A 20,542-nucleotide genomic window follows, 5' to 3' on the forward strand; every position below is an offset into this window, starting at 1 on the left:
TGCTATGTATATTAACATGGAACATAGCCAGATGACATTTACATATGGTTATGGTTTTGGTATAGACATAGTGCTGTATGAAGCAAAATCTTTCCTTTCCCCATGTCCAGTACATGCCATGCTGGAACTGTTGAAGAACAAGTGTTTTCTTATAAGGCTGAATCTAGATGACAAAGTAGAGTTTGTGTACTGTTGCCCCAAGGTGTACAAGTGAGACTATTAACTGTGCTGTGAGCTGAGAAAAGACTGTCTACATAGCATATAGTTATGTGGCCAGTATGTGTTGCGTACTCCTATACATACCAATATGTACACATATACGTACATACTGCTAAACTGCAGTATGTCCATTCTAGTCTCCATAACAATTTCAAAAGCAAGCTTTGCTTCTTATTTCATAGCAATATTTTTGAGGTTGTCCAGAAGTAAAGACCAATCTACATGCAAGTGAACATGTATGTTTCAGTTTATTTTGTATTAGAAATGTACTTGTTCTCTCCTAATTACAAAAACCCCTTTGTATTAATATCTTCCAGGTGAATTTTTATTGAGTTTTTCCAGAATAGTAATAATAATTGTGATAATGAGATTATGCTAACTGCAGATCAGGCACTACGCTACTTCAATTATGTCAGTGACTTAGAGGACATTCAGAGGTCATATAGCCAAACTAGAGTTTTCTTGTTGTCTTCCACACTTGAATCTCCAGGTATGACAGATAATTCTTCGTTGATTGCTTGTCTTTTTAGAATTGCAGAGATAGGAGAGATATGTATTCTGTGCACCCAAGCTCAGGCACTTCTGAAGACTATCCCTGAAACCTAGAGTGCCCTTCAACATACAAGAAAAGGCACAAAGTGCAAGATCACAGGGCTCTTTTGGGCACTTTGGCAGCTTTGAGCTGATATTTTATGTTATCGAAGTCTCTTTGACTGTTGTATAACCTTCTGGGTGATTAAAAACAGCTAAGTAGTCTTTAAAGGTATACTTTGCTCCTTTTCCTGCATAGTCTCTGAGAATGGTAGAGGTAAGTTTTCTGGTCCTTTCTCCAGATCAAGGCTTGTAGCTCACACTCCATGGTAAAGAATTGAGATACTATTTTGTTATTTGTAAAGAGCACGGGAATATCTTCATCCCTCATATCCTCCATAATCTTCACACTTAATGCTTCTCAACATTCCTTTTTATTTTTATTTTATTTTATTTTTTTTGCCTGCAAAGGCAACATCACTAATAATTTAAAAATCTAGGCCATGAAAAAAGCGAGCTGTTCTGTGTCCCTTCCTTGCTTCGCAGAATGCTACAACCATACCCTGGGAAACATGGTAATACATATATTCCAATCCATCATCTTACATACCATTTCCATATTGTTACTCTCTGCATATGTGGGCTTTCTTGTTCCACCCCGAAATCTCCTACCACAGGGAAAAGTATTTAAAAGTGCTCAAGCAGCAACCCTTTCTAACAAGCATCTGCAAGAAGAGGTGTAAAGAGTGCAGTCCCCTGTTCCAGTCCCTAGAGCTTCTTGCGAGAGTTGTCTGAGGTGGTTGTCCCACCAGCACTACTGTTGTCCAGGGGTTGATTCCAAATCTTTCTACCAGAAAGACAGATGTATGAGAAGCCCCAGCTGAATCGCAGCAATGTCTCATATACCACTCCCGAGGCCTCTTGGATCCTGAAATGCTGCTTGGACAACAATTGGACTACATGTGTGCAGAACGTAGATGCCAAATTCAGCTTCAGTATTGAAGCAAGTTTTACTACCTTTGGCTGCAGGATCCCCATAGTTTTTGCTGTACGTGAAAGAATGAAACTACTGATCCTTTTATGTCTACCCCAGAGGACAAAATGCCATATATACTCGATCTAGTTGGACATGAGCATTACTCAGCCAATGTCTTGCAGTGAATCCTTGGTAATTGGTTGTTCTTAATGGAGAAATATAACTATTTTGAAAAACCTTGATAAAATCCCACAGGGCTACAGAGAAGAAGTCAAGTATTTATCTTTAAAGACTGCACGTACTTTCCTTCAGGTAGTTTTTGATTTGTGGATGAAATAAATTGGTCTACGACAAACTTGATTCAGTGTTAGGCAATCATTTTTTACTACTGGTTCCAGGCGTTAGAATAGCTAAATTGTGTTTTGAAGGAATGGATTTATTCAGAAGCAAGCAGATAAAACTTACAGTCTTTGAAAGTGTCAGATGTGACAATTTTGAAGGATATTTCCCGTAGTAGAAATTGGTGGAATTTCCAAATAAATATCACATGTTTAGAAGGATATGCATCTGGTAAGCTTTATGCATTCAGCTGCATCTCTGAGGAAAAAAAGTGATCCCTTCATTCACTGTTTTCCTTTTACCCCACTTGTATTCTTGTGGGACAAACGTGTATAAAGCTAAAGTTTAAAAAACAAACAAACAAGCAACACACATAAAACAGCGGTCACTGAGCTGACATTGTCTCTTAGGAATGCAATCCAGAGCTTGTGATACATACATTCATGGAAATATTAGTTCAGAGTTTCAGCAGAGGTTGAAAAAAGAAATGTGTATGTAGAGGAATAAAACAGAGAATGAAATGGAACAACATTGTACTGCTATATAAAGCCAAAATATGACTATATTTTTAAGTGGTAGTGGCACCCTTCCCTAAAGGGAATGTAGTAGAACTGGAAAAGAATTCAAGGGTGGTTGATGAGGATAACTAAAGTATGTGCAGCAGTGCCTGAAGAACAGCTAAGTCTGCTATGACTCTAGATGGGAAAAGGATGCAAGTGAAAGACTGTATGACTGAGAGATACAAAGTCATGAGTAATGGGGAAAGGATGGAGAGTGACCAGTTGTTCTCAACATGTGAGAAGTGAGAACAAGCAAAAGGATGTTCATACAGGGAGCAGTTGACCTATGGCAATTCCTGCTGCAGGATATTCTGTATACTGAAAATTCACGTGGCTGAGAGTGAGGCTGGCGACATTCATGGAGGAGAAATTTACCCAACAGATCTCGTTCAGGCAATCTGAAAAAGGTTAGAGGCTTGTAGGGAGTATTAGTCTTCTTGTATGCTTCCCTAGACATCTGCTTATGGCCGCTACTCATTACTGGTGAGAATGGGCTTTTGGGTTGTACCAATGTAGATACAGATGTTTTTAGATTCTTTTATGTTCAGAGTTTCTAGTATTTTCACAGAGGACCGTAGTGTGATGGAGATTCCAGATTACTAGTCAGTTCCACTTTTTTCCCCCCCCCCCCCACCTTGACATCTCACTCTTTTTAGTTTCCTTTTCATGATTTTTTGTTTCATCAGAAATTGAACTTCTTCCAGCTGCTTAAACATAACTCTTAAAATTCAGAGGGAATTTTTCCCCCTTCTAGTCTTGGACTTGTTAAATCTGGATCTCTGTTCATAGATTTTACATTGAGAGGATGTTTAAAAAATACTCAGTAAGGTTCTGCCTCCCAGATTTGTGTACTAATATGCAACTCTTGACCTTTCCTTACCTGTGTTCATAGGTAAGGACCATTCATTTTGTTCACAGAAGCAATTTAAGATTTCAGAGTGTCGATGCCTGGTATGGATTCTGTCTTTTAGCCTGTAAGTATTTGAACTGCTGTTACCAAATGCCTGGCCCATGGTAGCAACCATCCTGGGAATGAAAGGCATCACTGTTCGTTCATTACTCAACTATACATTTATCTGAAAGACACCTTACTAGAGTGGACTTGACTTACTATAATGTTGGCCACCTTTTTTCCACTATGTAAAACACAGGATGCATATAATTGGGTGAAAGTGAACTGTTTGCTTCTCTCTGCAGGTATCATAAAAAAAAAATAATATCTTCTTATGGAAATGTGATGTTTTGTCTTGACCTGTCATCTGAAAGATCCTTTTGCACATATCCTATGGTTTCCTTGAAAATTTCTAAGATCTGTTAGGCATGACCATCTCCTACAGTAACTATGTGGACTGCTCCTCAGTGTATGGTCCTTAGCTAACTGTCTAATTCTCAGCTGTGTCATAAGTTTCACCAATTTGCCATGTGTGCAAGTCAGATTTGTTGGTCTGAGGTTCTCTGACTTCCTGTAATTTATTTCTCTACAAAATTTTTCAGAATATACAACATAGTTAGTCTCTTGGGAAGTTTGTATTTTAATTTCTTTAGAAAGCCACCCAATTTTGGTGAAATAATACTACTAACATTTATAGGAAGCTATCTGGTCCTCTTCCATTTGCCCGTTAGACTAGGTTTTGAAAGTAATATTTTTTTCTTTTTAGAAAGACAAAAGTTTCATGGCTGTGTGGCATACTAGCATCATACTGTGTTCTTCAAATGCCAGGCAACTTTTAGAACCAAATTTCTTCCATAAATAATTTGCTGTTCTGTTTCGTCTTCTTCCCTAAGCATCTCTGATAAAGACAGAGCAAAGCTATGCCCTTGCATAGGTTACTTCGGCTCTGTGTAGACGGGGGGCTCAGCAGTTCAGATCATTTGCATTTTTGTAATGCGAAGTTAAAGTTGAAACACCAGTGCATTTCAGCTCAGGGGCTCTTTGACTGGGTCATGAGCTGCACTATGTTGTGCTAGAGATACTAATGCAAACTCTTCAGAAGGATGTTAAGCTCTTTGCAAGACTTCTGCCTGAGCTGAAGCAGCCTTTAGAACTTCTTGGGAACATTTTGCCAAGGGTAGAAATTGGCAGTAGAGCTTCCACTGCAAGTTCAATACACATCCTTATGCACACTTATTCCCTTGGGAAAACATCATGGTATAGGGTTTGGTTTGCCATAGCTATATTAGTCTTATTTAAATAGTCTTGTAGCCTTCCCATCTCTGTCTGCCTTGCATCAAATTTGTTTGCTGCTTATGGGCTTATGTGGGTGGCTATTCAATGGAGAAGGTTATTTACCTCCTAGTAAGTACAGATTTTAAAATGTGTTTCAGGTCTGTAGCACAGGACGTGCTGTCATTTCCCATTACTCGGGAGCTCTTTGGACTCTCTGTTGTTGAACGATATTAGTACTGGGTAGAGTTATGTGCTCTTTGTGACCATGACAGAGGAATGAGGAAAGCAATTTGCAAGCACTGCGCCTAACAGATAATAACAGCTGAATTAATTTGAATTAGAAATAAATATTATCTGTTAGTAGCAAACACTGGTTCCTCAAGGGAGGTAACTGGAACTCCATATTAAAAGCTTTAGATCCTGTTGTGAAAGGAGAGCTCTGGCTTAAAACTGCTCAGTGTTTGCATATGCTAGTATCTGAGATGGTATTTATTTCCTGTATTTAGCTTGGTACAGTCACCTGTCAAATTAAGAAGTAGCCAATCAAGTAGCAGTTGTTTGCTTTGAAAGGTTATGAGTATCATCTGGGAAAAAAAAAATGAATAGTTAAGTTCTGAGTCTTGTCTGACAAAATATTTTGTTAACAAAATGGGTAACTTGCCTGTGTAAACTTGCGAGTCAGAGATTATGACTAGCTTGAAGGATGGTATTGTCTATTGATGTGGAGGATACAGCTCAGTTCTAGCAGTATTCTGGGCACGAAAACTTCTAGGAAAAACAGGAAATCCTGCAGGAATCTACAGTAAGTAGGCATTTATTATCCTATGCAGCACTTTTTATATTTTCGTTTCTAAATCAGTTGGTTTTTTTTTTAATTACACATAATATTTTTGACTGTGTTTACACAAGTCTGGTCGGCATTCCTGAAATGTATCTGAACTGACTTTTCCCCTTCTTAGAGCTCTGTAGTATTTTAAAAAGAGAGAGAAACAGAAACGTAAGGAAACACATTATATATAAGAATATAAAGAAGCCTGCATTTTACATGCAGATACACAGCCTGGAACAATCTATCTTATTTTGCTTTAAAAAGGCTCGGACCTGGGCAGGTACAGAACAGACTGTGGCATTAGTTAATTGCTCTCTATTTTTGTCTTTCTGTGGGATATCCAGCAAGTGAACCCAGTGGTTTTGTGTTTTTGCAGTGGTGATGTCTGCCCGCTGTTTAAGGCTCTAGTGAGCTCAAATCCTCTGGGTAGAAGATGATGTTGAAATGTAAGATACTCTTTGGGGGGAAAAAATAATGCATTTTCTATTAAACGAAATATAGATGTACTGATAACTATGCTTACTGTATGGTGGAAGGGTGGCAGTGCTTTGAAGAAAGAAGGAAGTAAATTTGGGGATTTTTTTGGGTAGAAAATGGTAGCACTTTTTAACCATTAAAATAATTCCTGAGAGCTTGATGGTGATTTAGGCATTATCTTTTTTGAGTCTACTTAAGAAGTACATGTAAGACTTAGTGAATGGGGGCCGATACGCAGTTACTTTACTTGGTGGATCAATATCTTGCCATCGCAGAATATATGGTGTTCAAGGCATATCATTATCAGATTTTATTCTTAGTATAGTCCTTCCAAACTATTGCCTTCCTCTAGCCCTTGTTCATAGATTTGCCTCATTGTGTTTCAGCACTCAAGAGGCCAAACCTCTAAGCATAACTGTACTGTGCATGTAGAAATACTATGGGTATTTTATGTCTAGGAAAGATTTTTTAATAATAGATATAACTGGCACTAGGAAGTATTTAGCATCATTCTTACAGAACTTGAAACTGGAGGGCATTTTCTCTCTGCACCTCCAAAAGTACCCAGGGAAGAGAAGAGTTGAAAACACTGAGGTTACGCCTACCTTGCACACCCAAACAGAAGTACGCTTGTAACTGTAAGGAGAAATAAGAGAAAATTAGCCTCTGCAGAGCCCTGATTTCAACAGTGGATGGTGGAGAGGTATCTGAAAGGGTTTGACTTCCACTGACTTGCAAGCTGTGTGCTTTAAGTCTGGGTCACATCAAGTACCAATACCCAGCAGTGAAGCAGTCAGTCTTGTTTTATGAAACATTTATGCAACATTGAGAGCCCTTCAGTCCCTGTTCATGTGTTCCAGGATACTCATGTGCTTAAGTGCTTTCCTGGACAGGGCTAAATTGCTTTGTGCCTTGCAAGTTTAACCCTGTAATCGTCACTGAAAATCTCAGCTGAATAGAACTAGTAGAACTAGTATTTGAACTCTTTGTCTTCCATGGTCATTGGGATGCCTCCTGCTGTGTTAAGCGTCAATTAGTGTATGATACAATAGTGGTGATGAATTCAAGAAAGGGGACTGGCCCATATGCTTCACTGTTGCTGATTGCCCATACTGAAATACAAGATCTTCCTGTCAAGTGGAAGCTGGATATGTCAGCGCTTATTTCATGCTTATAAACTTTCATCTGTGTATACATTTAAATGTGTGAATCTACATTTGATATTTGTAGCCAAAGTGGCAGATGTTCGTGCTGGACTCCATGATGACATTTTTCTGATGATTAGCTGGAACCAGCTCTCTTTTTTATCACCTCTGAAACTTTGGCAGAAGCCACCTTCAAATCAGAACTCTTTTATTGCATTTATCTCAGAAAGTTAGTGGTGATATCTTCAAGCACTTAAAACAGCTGGCCAAATGTAGGATTTCTTTTACTTGGGAAATGATGGTGTTTTGATTTTTTTTTTTTTTTAAGGTCATATGACTCCCAAACTTCCAGATTTTTCCAAAGGGCAGATGTTTTGAGTTAAATATTTTCTTAACTTCCTGCTACCAGCTGCCCTGCTCTACAGTACAGATGATGTTGATAGGCTCCTATTTGGAACCATGGAGCAGGAGATTAAAGTCTTGGGACCCTGGTTCCAGCTAGGCTCGGAGATGATGCTAGGTTTCCTGACGGAAAAGCAAGAAGTTAAGAGTTTAAGATTTCTAGCTGAAACAAATTCTGTGGGACTGACCCTGTCTGCGTTGCATAAGCTTGCTGCAACCAAGCCTTGTCCCCAGAACTCTTTAGTTCTATGTTTGTCACTTACTGATGAAGAGATTTATTAAAAAATAAATCCTAAATGGCTGTAATAGAGTGTCTTTATTAACTGAAGTGTCACTAGTTCAGGAGATAAATGCACATGAATACTTATCGCTCACTGTATGCTATCAAAGATTTTGTGAAAAATGACTTCTGCTTTGGTACTTCACCTGATGTGATCTGAATAAAAAATGTTGTGTAAAAAAATTCCCAAGCAAAATCTGTTGAAGTAGAATTAAAAGTGTTGCAGCACTTTAGGATATGATATATGGCTAAAAAGATGTTAGAATTGTCCAAAACCCAACTGACTTCAGAAAATGCAACACTAAGGTTATATTAAAAAAAAATTAAAATCCCATTACAAAGTAATATAATCTTCAAATAAAACTCTCTTTAATCTACTCTTTAGGTGAAACCATGCAGCATATGTATGATGAGGATGAAGGAATTACCCTGTTGGAATAGTAAACAATCTTAAATTAATTTTTGGAATCCGTTATCTTCCTCCTCTATTTCCCCTTTCCTGATATCATTATGACATGCAGAATGGATACTGACTCTCTGAACTTATCACCTTCTGGTATAGATTTTTAGCACTACTTCTTAAAAAATCAGGATAAATTGTTAGCAGTATCATTAATTTTGTTAGAAACTCAACCAATTGTTTGTTGTGCCCCATCCAATAGATCAGAAAGAAAAAATAAGTAGTGTGGAATGAAAATGCACCTTGCAAGCAACTGGAAATGTGGTACGATATATGATTTGCTTTTCGCAATAGCCTAAGGCTCATGGTCATATTGTATTGTAAAAGTGAATATAAGTGTTTTTAAAGCAGGTCTCAGTTGCAATTTGCTGTTCAGTTATTCAATGTCCGATTAGCACACCCTTTTGGAAGAAGCTCTTAGGAAGATCCAGGCATATGAAAAAATTGCTGGTTTAGGGAAAGGGGTAGCAGAAAAAAAATCACAGGACTGCAGGTCTAAACATGAATGTGCTGTTTTTCTGCATTGGAAACGATGTGAGCAGCAGGTTCCACCTTTGCATGCAATCATGATGTAGGCAGCCAAGAGGTGCATGTGTTTTGTTGAAGGCAGCGGTCCTAGGCAGACACATTCAAATAGTCAGTTGTGCTGAGGTTACGTGCCTGTGGCTGGAGGGGACATGCCATCACTAATCCGGCTCTTGGCTGGATTACCTTTGAAAATTGAGAAATGGATTCCTCTGCCACGTGTGAAAAGCTTTTAGCCCTCTTGAGTCCAGTTTAGTGTTGCAGTTGGGCTGGAGAAAAAGAGGGGAATGAAGCCTTTGCATCCTGACCAGCTTCCTGCAGTCTTGATGGAGGGGAGAAAGCCCTTTCCCAGGAGCCTTCTGGAGGGACAGGGAGGCTGGAACAACCTCCCTCTCTGTTTCTGAGACACAGCAGGCTGTGTTTCTAAAGCCACGTGCCAGATTTTAGTCCCACTGGGTGTCATTAGGAGTGACACACTGCACCTGAAAGCAAACCCACTTAGTCTTTCAGGCCAGTTCTGAAGCAAATCTGCTCTCTCCTTTCCATCTACCACAATTTGCTGAAGATGGTGGCACCATGCTGAGTAAAATCAGAACCCAGTGCTCAAGCTACAAACCTGGGTTTTTTGTCAGAAGATTTTTCTTATTTCAGTCTTGGTGGACATACCTGAGTCTATACAGAGAATCATAGAATAACATCGAAGACAAAAATGAAAGAATCAATGCTGTGATTTCTAGTGTGGGTTGGGGCTGTGTTCTCTTGTGTGTCATTTCTTTCCATGCAGCTTTCTGAACAATATGTATTTCCTTCTCTGTGGGACAGTCAGCTTCCATTCATGTCCCCAGGGACTTTCGTGTTATGGCAACAGAATGGTTAAGGTATGTTTTAGCAAAAGGATTGTACCTGTTAGTGAATTAGAGTAAATAAAAATTAAAGGAGAATGTCAAAAATCTTTCTTCCTCATCATAAGAAGCTCTGTTTTATTTCAGGAGTTTAATTTCAGCTGTTTCTTTTCTCACTATCTCAGTTCTATACACATACAGTTAATTTTTTCTATGCGCGATTTAGAACTAAGTTTCCAGTAGAAAGAAAAAAATGGAAGTAGAAGTACAGTCAAATGGGTTATCCAAACCCCACTGTAAATTGAAACTCATCACTTATCCAAATCTGTCACTTCTTCCTTGGCATAAATAACGTATCTAGTAATTCACTGATTTTTAGCACTCCCATTTCTCCCAAGTCTCTCCAAACCTTTTGACATCAGGGGCATTGTATTTCTTACTTTTCTCCAAATACTTCTTGTGTCTGGTTTCTGCTGGCACAGCTGAACATGATGCAGGGAAGGGGCTCTTGCTTAGTAGGATCTGCTGGTGGTCCTGTCCCACCAGTGGCCATGAAGGGAACAGCACTTGAAGAATGCTGTAACCAGCTCTGAACATATCCAGCTGCCTTCCAGCTGTGTATTTCCCCTGCCATATTTACAAATACACTGAGACACTATTTATTCTCACAAGTGTTAATAGTCCTTTAAAATTTTCCCTAGCTTTGTGCAGAAGATCTTTTTTTCAACATTTCAGCGTTTCAAGGAATATATTTTCAAAGCTTTCTACAGTTCCTAAAAGAAAGACAATTAAAAAAGTTAAGGCTTTGTTTAAGAAATGCTTGCTCAATCTACAGTTCATATATGTTTGTTTTGAAGCTTTAAAAATGGAAATCTAAAATTGAGACATATTTTGGAGAGAGATGGCAATTGAAATATTGAAAGACGGACCCAAGATTTTAAATAGTTTTATTTCTGTATGTGGAAACAGTTTGGGAAATGTATGTGCGTTGGCTAATTGTATTGCATTTTTCTTCCTTTGGCGGCTGACTGAAACAATTATATCAAAATCTTCCAAATCCACTTTGAATAATTCGGTGCTTGATCTCTGTTGAATTGCTAACTCCCAAAAACTGAGGGGAGTTTGTGACTCGGAACTTCAGATATCACCAGACTGTCTTTAAAATCTGTACATTTTAACATACCTGTTAGGTTCACAGAGTTTGTGTTGTCAAACTTTATATCTCCAGCTTTGAGATATGTATTCTTTTAGTATATTCTGAACATGCAGCTCTTGTAATCCCATGAACATGGGATCTGGTAATGCAAGAACAAACCACCAAATACTGAAACTTGCCAAAACATTTTAAAAGCTAGCAGTCCTTGGATTGCATTACATATGACATCACATTTAACTAATGATTTAATAACATTTAGCTTGTCATATGTTCATTCCTCTAATGATTTTGAAAATATGAGTTATTTTGTTATTTATGCTTTTATAGTGCTTAGAAGTTGTTGTCCTAAGCCAGGACACAAAGCCAGCTTCTGTAGAAGAGAAACAAAAAGTGACCTCTGATCCAAAGAATTTGAAATCTAGTCTTTTTTTTTTTTTTCTTCTTCTTCTTTGGTAATGCTCTGCAGCTCAGGTTGTCTGCTTTCTCTGTGGACTCTGGTGTCTTACCAGTAAAGACTAGTGAACAGGTCATACAAAACACATGCATAGTGAATGTATCTTCCTTTTCAGGTTACAGAAATTTATATGTAGGCTTGCTCTTACAATTTTTTCCTCATTTTGTTTGAATTTTTAATCTCTTTATTAAAAACAAACAAACAAACCAGGGGCTCATTATAGGCATTTGGTATTCGAAATTTGCAGTCAAGTTAGTGATCATATATAAAAAGTTTTGAGTCTGGAGTGAGGTAGTCTATAACTTTTTCTAAAATTGTTGAATCATGTTTATCTGATTCTCTACTTTATAAACAGCCATTCGGGCCACTGACAACATGCTTGCACTATAACAAATATAAAGCAAAAAGCTCAGGTACTGGCTAGATATAAAATATGAACCATGCAGAATAAGTATGAACAAAACAGACTGCATACAGAGTGAACATTTCCTGGGTAAACCCTTCTAGTTTTGCCCTCCATAGCCTTGGCTTTATTTGTAACCTTGGGTAAGAAGTCCAGCAGTACTGTTTTTAAATCCATAAATTTAAAAAAAAAAAATCAACCTCAAATGCAGGAAGCAGGTGGTGTAAAATCTAGTTATAAAATATTTTGTAAATAGAACTTTTACTGCAGATAGGTCAGGTAGGGTGATATTTAATGTTGTCTTTTATCAGCAATGCAACTTAGTCTTGAAGGTGCATATTTTCTGAAGTACTATTAGTTTATTTATTCATACCTTGCAAGTTTGGCTGCCTGTGATTAAACTGAGTGTTTCCTAGAGGATTTATAAGGCATTTTGTAAGTCTTTGGCTTCTGGCTATAGAATCATAGAAGAACTATGACCAAGTGTATCTGGCACAGGATTATTCGGTGTGTACTCAAAATTATTTTCAAAAACTTCTAAGGGAAGAGAAAGAGGGCAGTCTGCATGCACGAAGCAAGGCATTGATTTGAACATATGTCTGTTGAACCAAACTGAAGTTTTCGTGTTGTTATTCCCCCTCCCATGTAATTTGTTTTGGAAAGAGTAATTTTATTAACAGATTTTTATTTTCTCAAGATTGGAAATATCATCCATATTTTGTCTGTACCAGGTAATATGGTGATAAGCATTGTGACAGCAATTTCTCATCAATAATTATATCTGGAGACTTGAGAAACATTTTTTTAAATCCAAAAGGTAAAAGGAAATGTCAGTAATTACAGTAATTGGGGTTTGTGATTAAAGAGTACACAGAGACACTATAATTTAAATTGGTTTTCTTTGTTTGTTTTCTGCGAAGGGGCAATCATGAGTAAGGTGGAACTGACTTGTAGAAATATCCTTCGTCAGGATATTTTTGCTGGATTTGTACTGAAAACCTTTAAACAAGTTTAGAAATTCACTAACTATATGTATGTATATTTTGTCTTTTAGGGCATACAGGACGATTATTAAAATCTCTGTGTTTCACCAGTCTATCATTTCTGCTGCTGCACATCATCTTTCAGATTACAATAAACAGTCTTGAAGCTGGAAAAACCATTGAACCTGGTTTTAACTGTGAGTAAAACGTCTTCATTTTTATTAGCATTTTAAGCATCCAAATGCTTCAGTAGTTTGAAAGGTGAAGCATTGATGAGAAGGCACTTAGCATTGTGCTCCTGTGGGTTTGCAGCTTGCTTCTGTTTACCAGTTTAAGAAATACTGTTATTAAGGCAAGAACACTAGAAGAAGGTTTAAGAAATGAGAGGTGTATTAACTATTTTGTTCCCACTAGAGATGCATTTTCTTTTGGGTTCAGCACTGACTGTTGTATGTCTTCATCTTTTAGGCTTTTCAAAATTCCCTCAGAATCTGAGGTGGCTACACGTTTGCGTTACTAGATCATAATTCCGTGTATTAAGGATAAAATGAGATAAAGTAGTGAAAACCCATGTATTACACCTGTGTGTGATGGAACTCTTTTAAGTTGTTAGTTTAATTTAAGTTTTGAACCCCAAGATTTATGTTTCTAAACACTATTTCTCTCTTTCTTGCCTGTGTTGTATGGGAAGAAGGGTTTTCAGTTTTTATTTATATGTAAACAGTACTTCAAAATATATTGCATGACATTTTGTATCTTCCTCTCTCAGGAAATGTTCTGCAATAATTCAGAAGCAAACATTCTTTATTGTGCAGAAGTTAATTAAAAGATCTATCCAGTGACTTGGATATTTAATCTCCAGGTAGAAACTGTTTGTACTTGTCTTACAGTGCTTACATTTAACATTTAAACCTGTCAACTTACGTTCGATAAATGTCCATTTAATTTATCATAGCGTGTGCTGTTGCCACTTGAGTAAACAGTTGTACTACAATTCAGCACAAGAAACCTTATGTGAAGTAAAGCATTTGACTTAAAGTAACAAAATCCTAAGGAAACTTGGAGCTGGAATTACCATTTCACCTTTCACTCAAACCATTTCTTAAAGGAAAAGCATAATTGTTTTTATGAAATATCAGTTTTAACTGGAATGTCTTGGCCTTAGTTTGTTCGAATCAGATCATCAGAATCTAAAAATATTTTTCTTTTTTTTTTTTTTTCCAAAATATGTATTCTTGTTTGAGTGAACTTGATGAGTTGCTTTCCTATAGCTGTTTAACATTCTTATGACTAAAAAGACATGATATTTTCTTAGATTAGAGTAGCTGTATCAGACAGACAATGTTTGTATGAGTAGAGAGTTCCTAACTGCCGAAGACAAAGATGCAACACCTGGCTTTTTCCTCCTCCTGTGGTGGGAACTGGGGTCTACAGTGGGAACTGGGGTCTACAGTGGGAACTGGTTAAAGAATTACTTCATCCTGAAGAGTCCTCTGCTGAGGAAACAGAGAGAACATGCTATTTCTATCTGTTCATTAAGAATTGCTGAGTGCAACAGCTTCTCTTCTAGTGACATTAATAACGATTTCCTTACCTGGGGCCTCACAAGACAATGGGTATGGCTGTAGCAGTACATTAAATGTGCCTCAGGTTGCTCTATGACACCGAAGCCATTTGGAAGGAGGTGACCCACATCCTCACCATGAAGCTCTCTTTGCCTCCTGGGCCTAGGGGGTAGGTTGAAGTTGCCTGTTGGGAATGGTTTTTGTCCCACAGGAACTCCCAAACTAGGCCTGGGTTGTTTGAGAGAGAACAAGTTGGCCAACCAAAGTTGTTCCAAGATTGTTTTAACTGTTCAGCGATATGAAAAATTCAGCTGTGGAATTTCAGTGCCTGATTATGTTTGTGGAGTAAACTGGCACCATTTAGTTTACTGGTATGGCTGTAGTCAGTGAGCTTCAGGTGAAGCTAGTGAAAAGCGGAACGCGATAGTGGCATTATGGATGCTGGACCCGCAGGGTGCTGGAGGAGAAGTTGAAGAAGGTAAAAAGACTGCTGTGAATGAAGGGGACAGAAAAGGCCAAAGCCTTTGCTAGATCAGGGGAAACGATAAATGATTGTCATTAAATGGCACCAGAGTGTATGGTACTGCGTAGGTGAGAAGAGAGAATGCCCACTACAGAAAGTACTTTGGCAGTACTTCTGCTTTAACTATTTGGTGACACAGCCCCACTGTGTTTCCTCTTCCCCAAATACATGAATAACACTCTGCAGAATTGACTACAGCAGTGTGCTAAGCCATAGCTGGAGATATGACAGCACTGTGCCCATCGCCTTTGCACATTATGGTCTTTGCACTTTTGAGTTAGCCATTAATGTTTATTCAACTCTTTTCACTCAACAGGAAGTCCAGAAGTGTAGACTGGAAGACTAGAGTTTTCTGTTTCCCTATCCAGACCTAGATCCACTATTAATTTTTTTTTTTTTTTCTTTTTACAGCTGTTTGTCTTATTCCTAAGCCCTGTGTGCCCCACTGGAAATATTGTAGCCTCTTCTGATGTTTATCACTAGGACATTTTATTCACATTAGTCAAAATATCCTGTCTTCCTCCTTCAGCCTGATGTAGAAATGGAGAAAAACTTTCTGTTAGTCTTTATGGTTACTTGTGATGTATTTGAAGGCTGCAGTCATGTCTGTCATACGTACTCTTTTCTCTCACTCTCTTTATACAATTTCAGTCACTTCAAATTTTCTCTATGGGCAGATTAGTCTTATCCTTGTTGAGGATAAGACCTTGTTGGTCTACTTCTGTTTTCTCCAAGTGGTCCAGATATTTCTTGAAGTTCAGTGCCCAAAGCTAGGCAGTGTTTCAGCTGAGAATTTACTAGCACATTTTGAAGTACAGCAATTACTCAGGTGTCTGCAGGTGACACTCCCTGTTTATGTGTTACTATATGGTACTTTTTGCAATGGTAGCATTGTCTGACACTTTGTGGTTCACTGTAACTCACAAATCCTTTTCTGCAGAATGGACTATTTTTTCTAATCCTGTATTTATGTAGCTGAATATTCCTCCATTATAATGGAAATTTAAGTTTCCCCATTTTTTTAAAATGGTTTCATTTATCCTCAAGACTGTTCCAAGTTCTGTCTCCTAATTTGCTTGTGGCTTCTCTTACAGGGGCCATCTGTAAATACCAGCTTCAAGTGGGTTTGGTTATACTAAAATGATTGATTTTTCCTTTAAATTTAATATTTGTTTTGATTTTGCTGGAATTGTAATATCTCCCTGAATTTAAACAAATTAAGCCATATATTGCCCTCACATAAATGAGGTGAGAGTAAGTAGTGTAAATGTGCACTTTTAGTACACTACATTCTAGGCTGAATAAAAAGACAATATAAGGAGGAAGGGAAAAAAGTATAAAAGGAGGAAGGGAAAAAAGTGTAATAGCAGAAAGGAGGAAAAAACTTGCAATTGTTTTAGTTCATGTTTAGTTGTTTATTTGAAATTTTCATGTTTATGTGAAATTTTCATGGGGTCCTGGAGTGATCGTTCCCTCTGTTGCTTTCATCTTGCAGAAAAATTAAAGCTAATTCTACTACTCCATAATTTTCACCTCAAAAATGAATAGATGTTTCAACTTAATTCTGTTATCTTTTTTTTATTTATTTATTTTTAATTTGTTACTTTTGTGTAGTTAATAATCTTACTTCTAACAGTTTCAGAAATAGGTGAGAGGGAGCTATGCCTTTGTTTTCAGATTTTGTAGGATATTTTTTCTGAGTATGTTGAAATGCCAACTTCTGAATCAAAAGATCATTTTCTGGTTGTAGTTTTTCTTTTCACACTGCTGTGTTAAAGCCTCCAAAAATATTTTCATTTTGCTAATAGAAACACTTGAACAATCTTTAAATTAGGGGCGTTCTGCAGACTATCATCTCTTAAACCTTACACAGTTCTAGTTTCATTTTGGAAATGAAAAACAGCCATCCCTTCATATTTTACATCTAGAAGTGGTTTAATTTGGGCCATCTGCAAGAGCAAAGCAGACACGTAGCTTTTCAGGCTCATTTTAAAATATCCTGCTGTTATCCTGGACTTATGTTATTCAAAAGTATCCGATAGATAGTCTTTAGGATAAGTAAGTCCTGGAATGTTTAACTTCTTCAGTTGTGGTGTGGGTTGGTTTGTTTGTTTGTTTGGAGTTTTTTTTCTGTTTGTTTGTTTTTGGTGTGTTTTTTTGTTTTTTTCATCCCCTTCGTCTTTTATTGCTCCTATACCTTCTCTTTCAGGATGACTACAACTTGCTACGGCATTCTCTAAGTTATTATAGGAGATGTGTGTTGGCAGGTTGATAGATAGAGGTGTTCAAAAATGTTTAGCCAACAGAGGGTCCTTGTTCCTTCAGAGCCTTGTGAGTATTGCCTAGCACCAAGAAAATTTTGTTGTTAGAGCTCCTTATTTCGCTTAATGAAGGATTTCTGGTTAGCCACAGCTGCATTGTATGGAACTAACATTGAACACCTCCAAGGTAGTTTCTTTTTTAAATCAGAATTCATATAGGAAAGGAAAGAAGAAATACACAAAGGGAGAGCTGGGCTAATCTTCTGAAGCCATCAAGAGCTTGGTAATCAGTCTTGTTTCACTGATGATATCTCAATATAACACAGTATCTGATTTTGAGATGTAGTAATATTCACACAGTAATACAAGTTCATTATTAAATTTGTACTTCAGGTGGAATAAAATTCTGATTATTAGTTTAGGTAACATCTTTTGCGTATAGAATCTGTGAGGCAGGCACTTACAGATTAGATCACAAAGTCATGCAGAGTCTCATTCTTCAGTATGCACACTATAGTTCTTTCCCAGGACTAATTTTAAACACCTTTAAAATGGCATTTCTACCAGCAGGAATGTATTCCATGATGTTAATTTAAACTTTACTTCCAATAAATTAGTGCAATTATTCTTCATCATACTACTCCTCTGTAAGTGTATCCTCTTCTTGTGTTTAGTCAGTCCATAAAAATATTCCAGTTTTTCTCTTAGTTATAGTGCTGTACATTTTTTTTTTTAATTTTTATACTGACTCTACCATCTCTTGCTCTTGAATCCGGCAAATGCATCTACTGAAACGCTTATTCTTTCAGAACAGTATTTTAGTCCATGAGAAATGAAACTAAGAATGGTTCAACTATTCACTAATCAAGTTTGTATTCAGTGTTTGTTAAAATACCAAAAGGGGCATTTCAGGTATTTCTGGATATTTTTCTTATACATCAAGTAATACAGCTGATGGAGCAGAAATTGATACCTTGAAATCCTTCTAATTACTTTCTATGAATCTCTGAATTTGTTTACTGTATATAATTTGGGTGGTTTATTTCCAAAATGGTTATGCAAAGGAAAAGAGAGAACAGGCTTAAAACACCAAGTTGCCTAGATAGCTTCTCTGTTAGATCATGGGAACTAAATTCAGATACTTCTCTGTCCCCAGTATCCCGAGTGAATGTCAAACAAATGCATGCCACCATTGTGGAATCATAATAACTTTCTGCTTTAGATAAATTTTGAAATTATTTCTTGGCTGAAAGACCATCCTGTGTTTGCGTTACTACCAGTGTGTCCCTGAGGTTTTGGGTTATATTAGGAAGCAGCAATACCCAGTACAAATAAATTAGGTTTCACCATTTATTGAAAGCTCAGACCCAGGCCTGCAGCTGACCTTTCATAAGAATTAATAACTACTTTTTCCTAGATACCTGGTAAGATTTCATGTCTTTTATACCATTCTGAGTGTACTTTTAAGGTTGCGCTGGTTTTGACAAGTACTGCATTTGTAAAGGCTGTCATATTTGTAGTTGGATTTGTTAACCCATTGGACATTAAGATGCTCGTTTTACTTATAACAGGGCAAAAGGTTATGAGATTTCTAGATTTCTATATTCTGTTTTAACAATGGGTGGCAGATGCATGCAGGTTGTTCAAATATCATGACTTACTGGTGCAACTGCTGCCTGGAGTCTGAGCATATCTCATGGACTCATGTCGTCATTTCATGAGAGGCTGCCTTGAAAACAAATATTTTTGAAATATTTGATTTGAAATAATCCGAATGGCACTAAGAAAAATAGTAAGTTTACGTAGAAAGGTAGCATTTTTGAGCAGAAGTCATGGTGAAGTAAACATTTCCTTTTAATTCTGAAAAAGTCACTATGATGTCCTCTGGAATGATTTTACTTACCAAAATCAAAGGTAACAGTTACCCACATTATACAGTGCCCAAGCAAAACGTTGTTGCACCCCTGGCAAACTAGCTTGTTCTTTCCCAAGGAACCCATCCATTTCTCACAGACGAGATGCTCAAGCCATGTTCCAAACAACTAGTTTAGCTGTGGAGTTGTGAGATCTTCAGTCACCTCCATTGTATGTGTAAAATACTGTTCTTTTTTTGTTTAATGAAGTGTTCATTTCAACGTTCAAGAGTGTACCTCAAACCTGAGCCCTTCTTTTGACCTCATACCTGCATTTTCTCATGTTTCTTCGTTCTGAGATGTGTCAAGACTGAAGTGTTTAGTCTCTTCGGCAATTGCTTTGGGCTGTTGCAGTTGAAACTAAACTGGCTTTCATTCGTAAGTTTATCTCAGTTTGAAAATGTATCTAAAAGCAAACCTTTATTCCATTAAGAGTAGCCATTATCTTGCAGGACATCTGGATTTTAATCATATTTTTATGTGTCATCTCGAAGATTACGATCTTGGCCACAGTCTGAGTAAAAAATAAAGCTTTTAAATGTTTCAGAAGCAGTTCTTTCTATTATCACAGGAGTTGTCAGATTGTGCTTGTGTGGTGTCTCTACAAGGGGCAAAAGGAGAAGGTTCAGAAATGAACTCCTATTTCAAGAACAGCTGTTGAATTTCCAGTAGAGCAAAGCTTTTGTGATGAAACAAGCAGCTGCAGCACTGCAGAAACGTCAGAATAACTTTTCATTGAGGGGATATATGTGTTGAACTCGACATTGTCTAAACCTGTGATGTCTGCTACAGCAAATACAGTACAAATTTACAGTGCTAGACATTTAACTAGACCAGTCCTAGGGTGGGGAGTGGTGATTCAGTGGTGGAAAAAATCAGATGCCAATATTTTAATAGAAGAGATTGTACAGATTCTGCATGCTCTCCAGCACCCATATAAGACTGACAATACTAAGTCACATAATATACAAGTTTAGTTTTAGTGGAATTGAGATACCTAGATATTTTTTTAAGTTCTGAGCTACAGTCTTTATTGATTATTAAATCAGTGCAGACAGCTAGTTACCTGGAAAGACTTTTTGTTCAGTTTTTATGAGAGAACAGTTACTTCATATGTTTTGGCTTTGTGGTGTGTCTTCACCAAGCTATCTGAAGCTTTCTTTCTTGTATTATTAGCAAGATACTAAAGGATGTGCATATTAAAAGCTGAAAATGTTTCCAGAATGCAGGTTAATATAACTTTATAAAAATGAAAGGGAACCGTGAAAACTACTGTTCTTTATTAAAAGTCAATATATGGATTTTGTCCTTCTTGTCCCAAGCAGTAAAACTGTCTCTTTGTGGTACTTACATCTGCCCAGTGCCATGTGGATTAAAAGAAATCCTGCCCTGACTTAGCTTTTGAACTCCTATGAGAAGACTGAGAAAAGACTTTTCCTCTTCTGTCGTTGGTACTGTACAACCTGCAGCAGGAGTCGGCTGTATGGCTTGGGGTTTACGGAGATACCACGGCTTAAAGAATAATGGAGATA

At 37.4% G+C, this 20,542-nt stretch overlaps 1 protein-coding gene across 1 annotated transcript in view; it reads left to right on the forward strand.

The window, feature by feature from the left end:
* The window catches only part of PIEZO2 (piezo type mechanosensitive ion channel component 2), a 309,138-nt gene that overhangs the window by 92,768 nt on the left and 195,828 nt on the right, over positions 1-20,542 (forward strand). Inside the window, exon 3 of the mRNA XM_065628394.1 lies at positions 12,820-12,945. Coding sequence (XP_065484466.1) covers positions 12,820-12,945 — 126 coding nt within the window. The remainder of the gene's footprint in view (positions 1-12,819; positions 12,946-20,542) is intronic.

This window comes from Caloenas nicobarica, chromosome 2, assembly GCF_036013445.1.
Source record: "Caloenas nicobarica isolate bCalNic1 chromosome 2, bCalNic1.hap1, whole genome shotgun sequence".
Classification (NCBI taxonomy): Eukaryota; Metazoa; Chordata; class Aves; order Columbiformes; family Columbidae; genus Caloenas; species Caloenas nicobarica.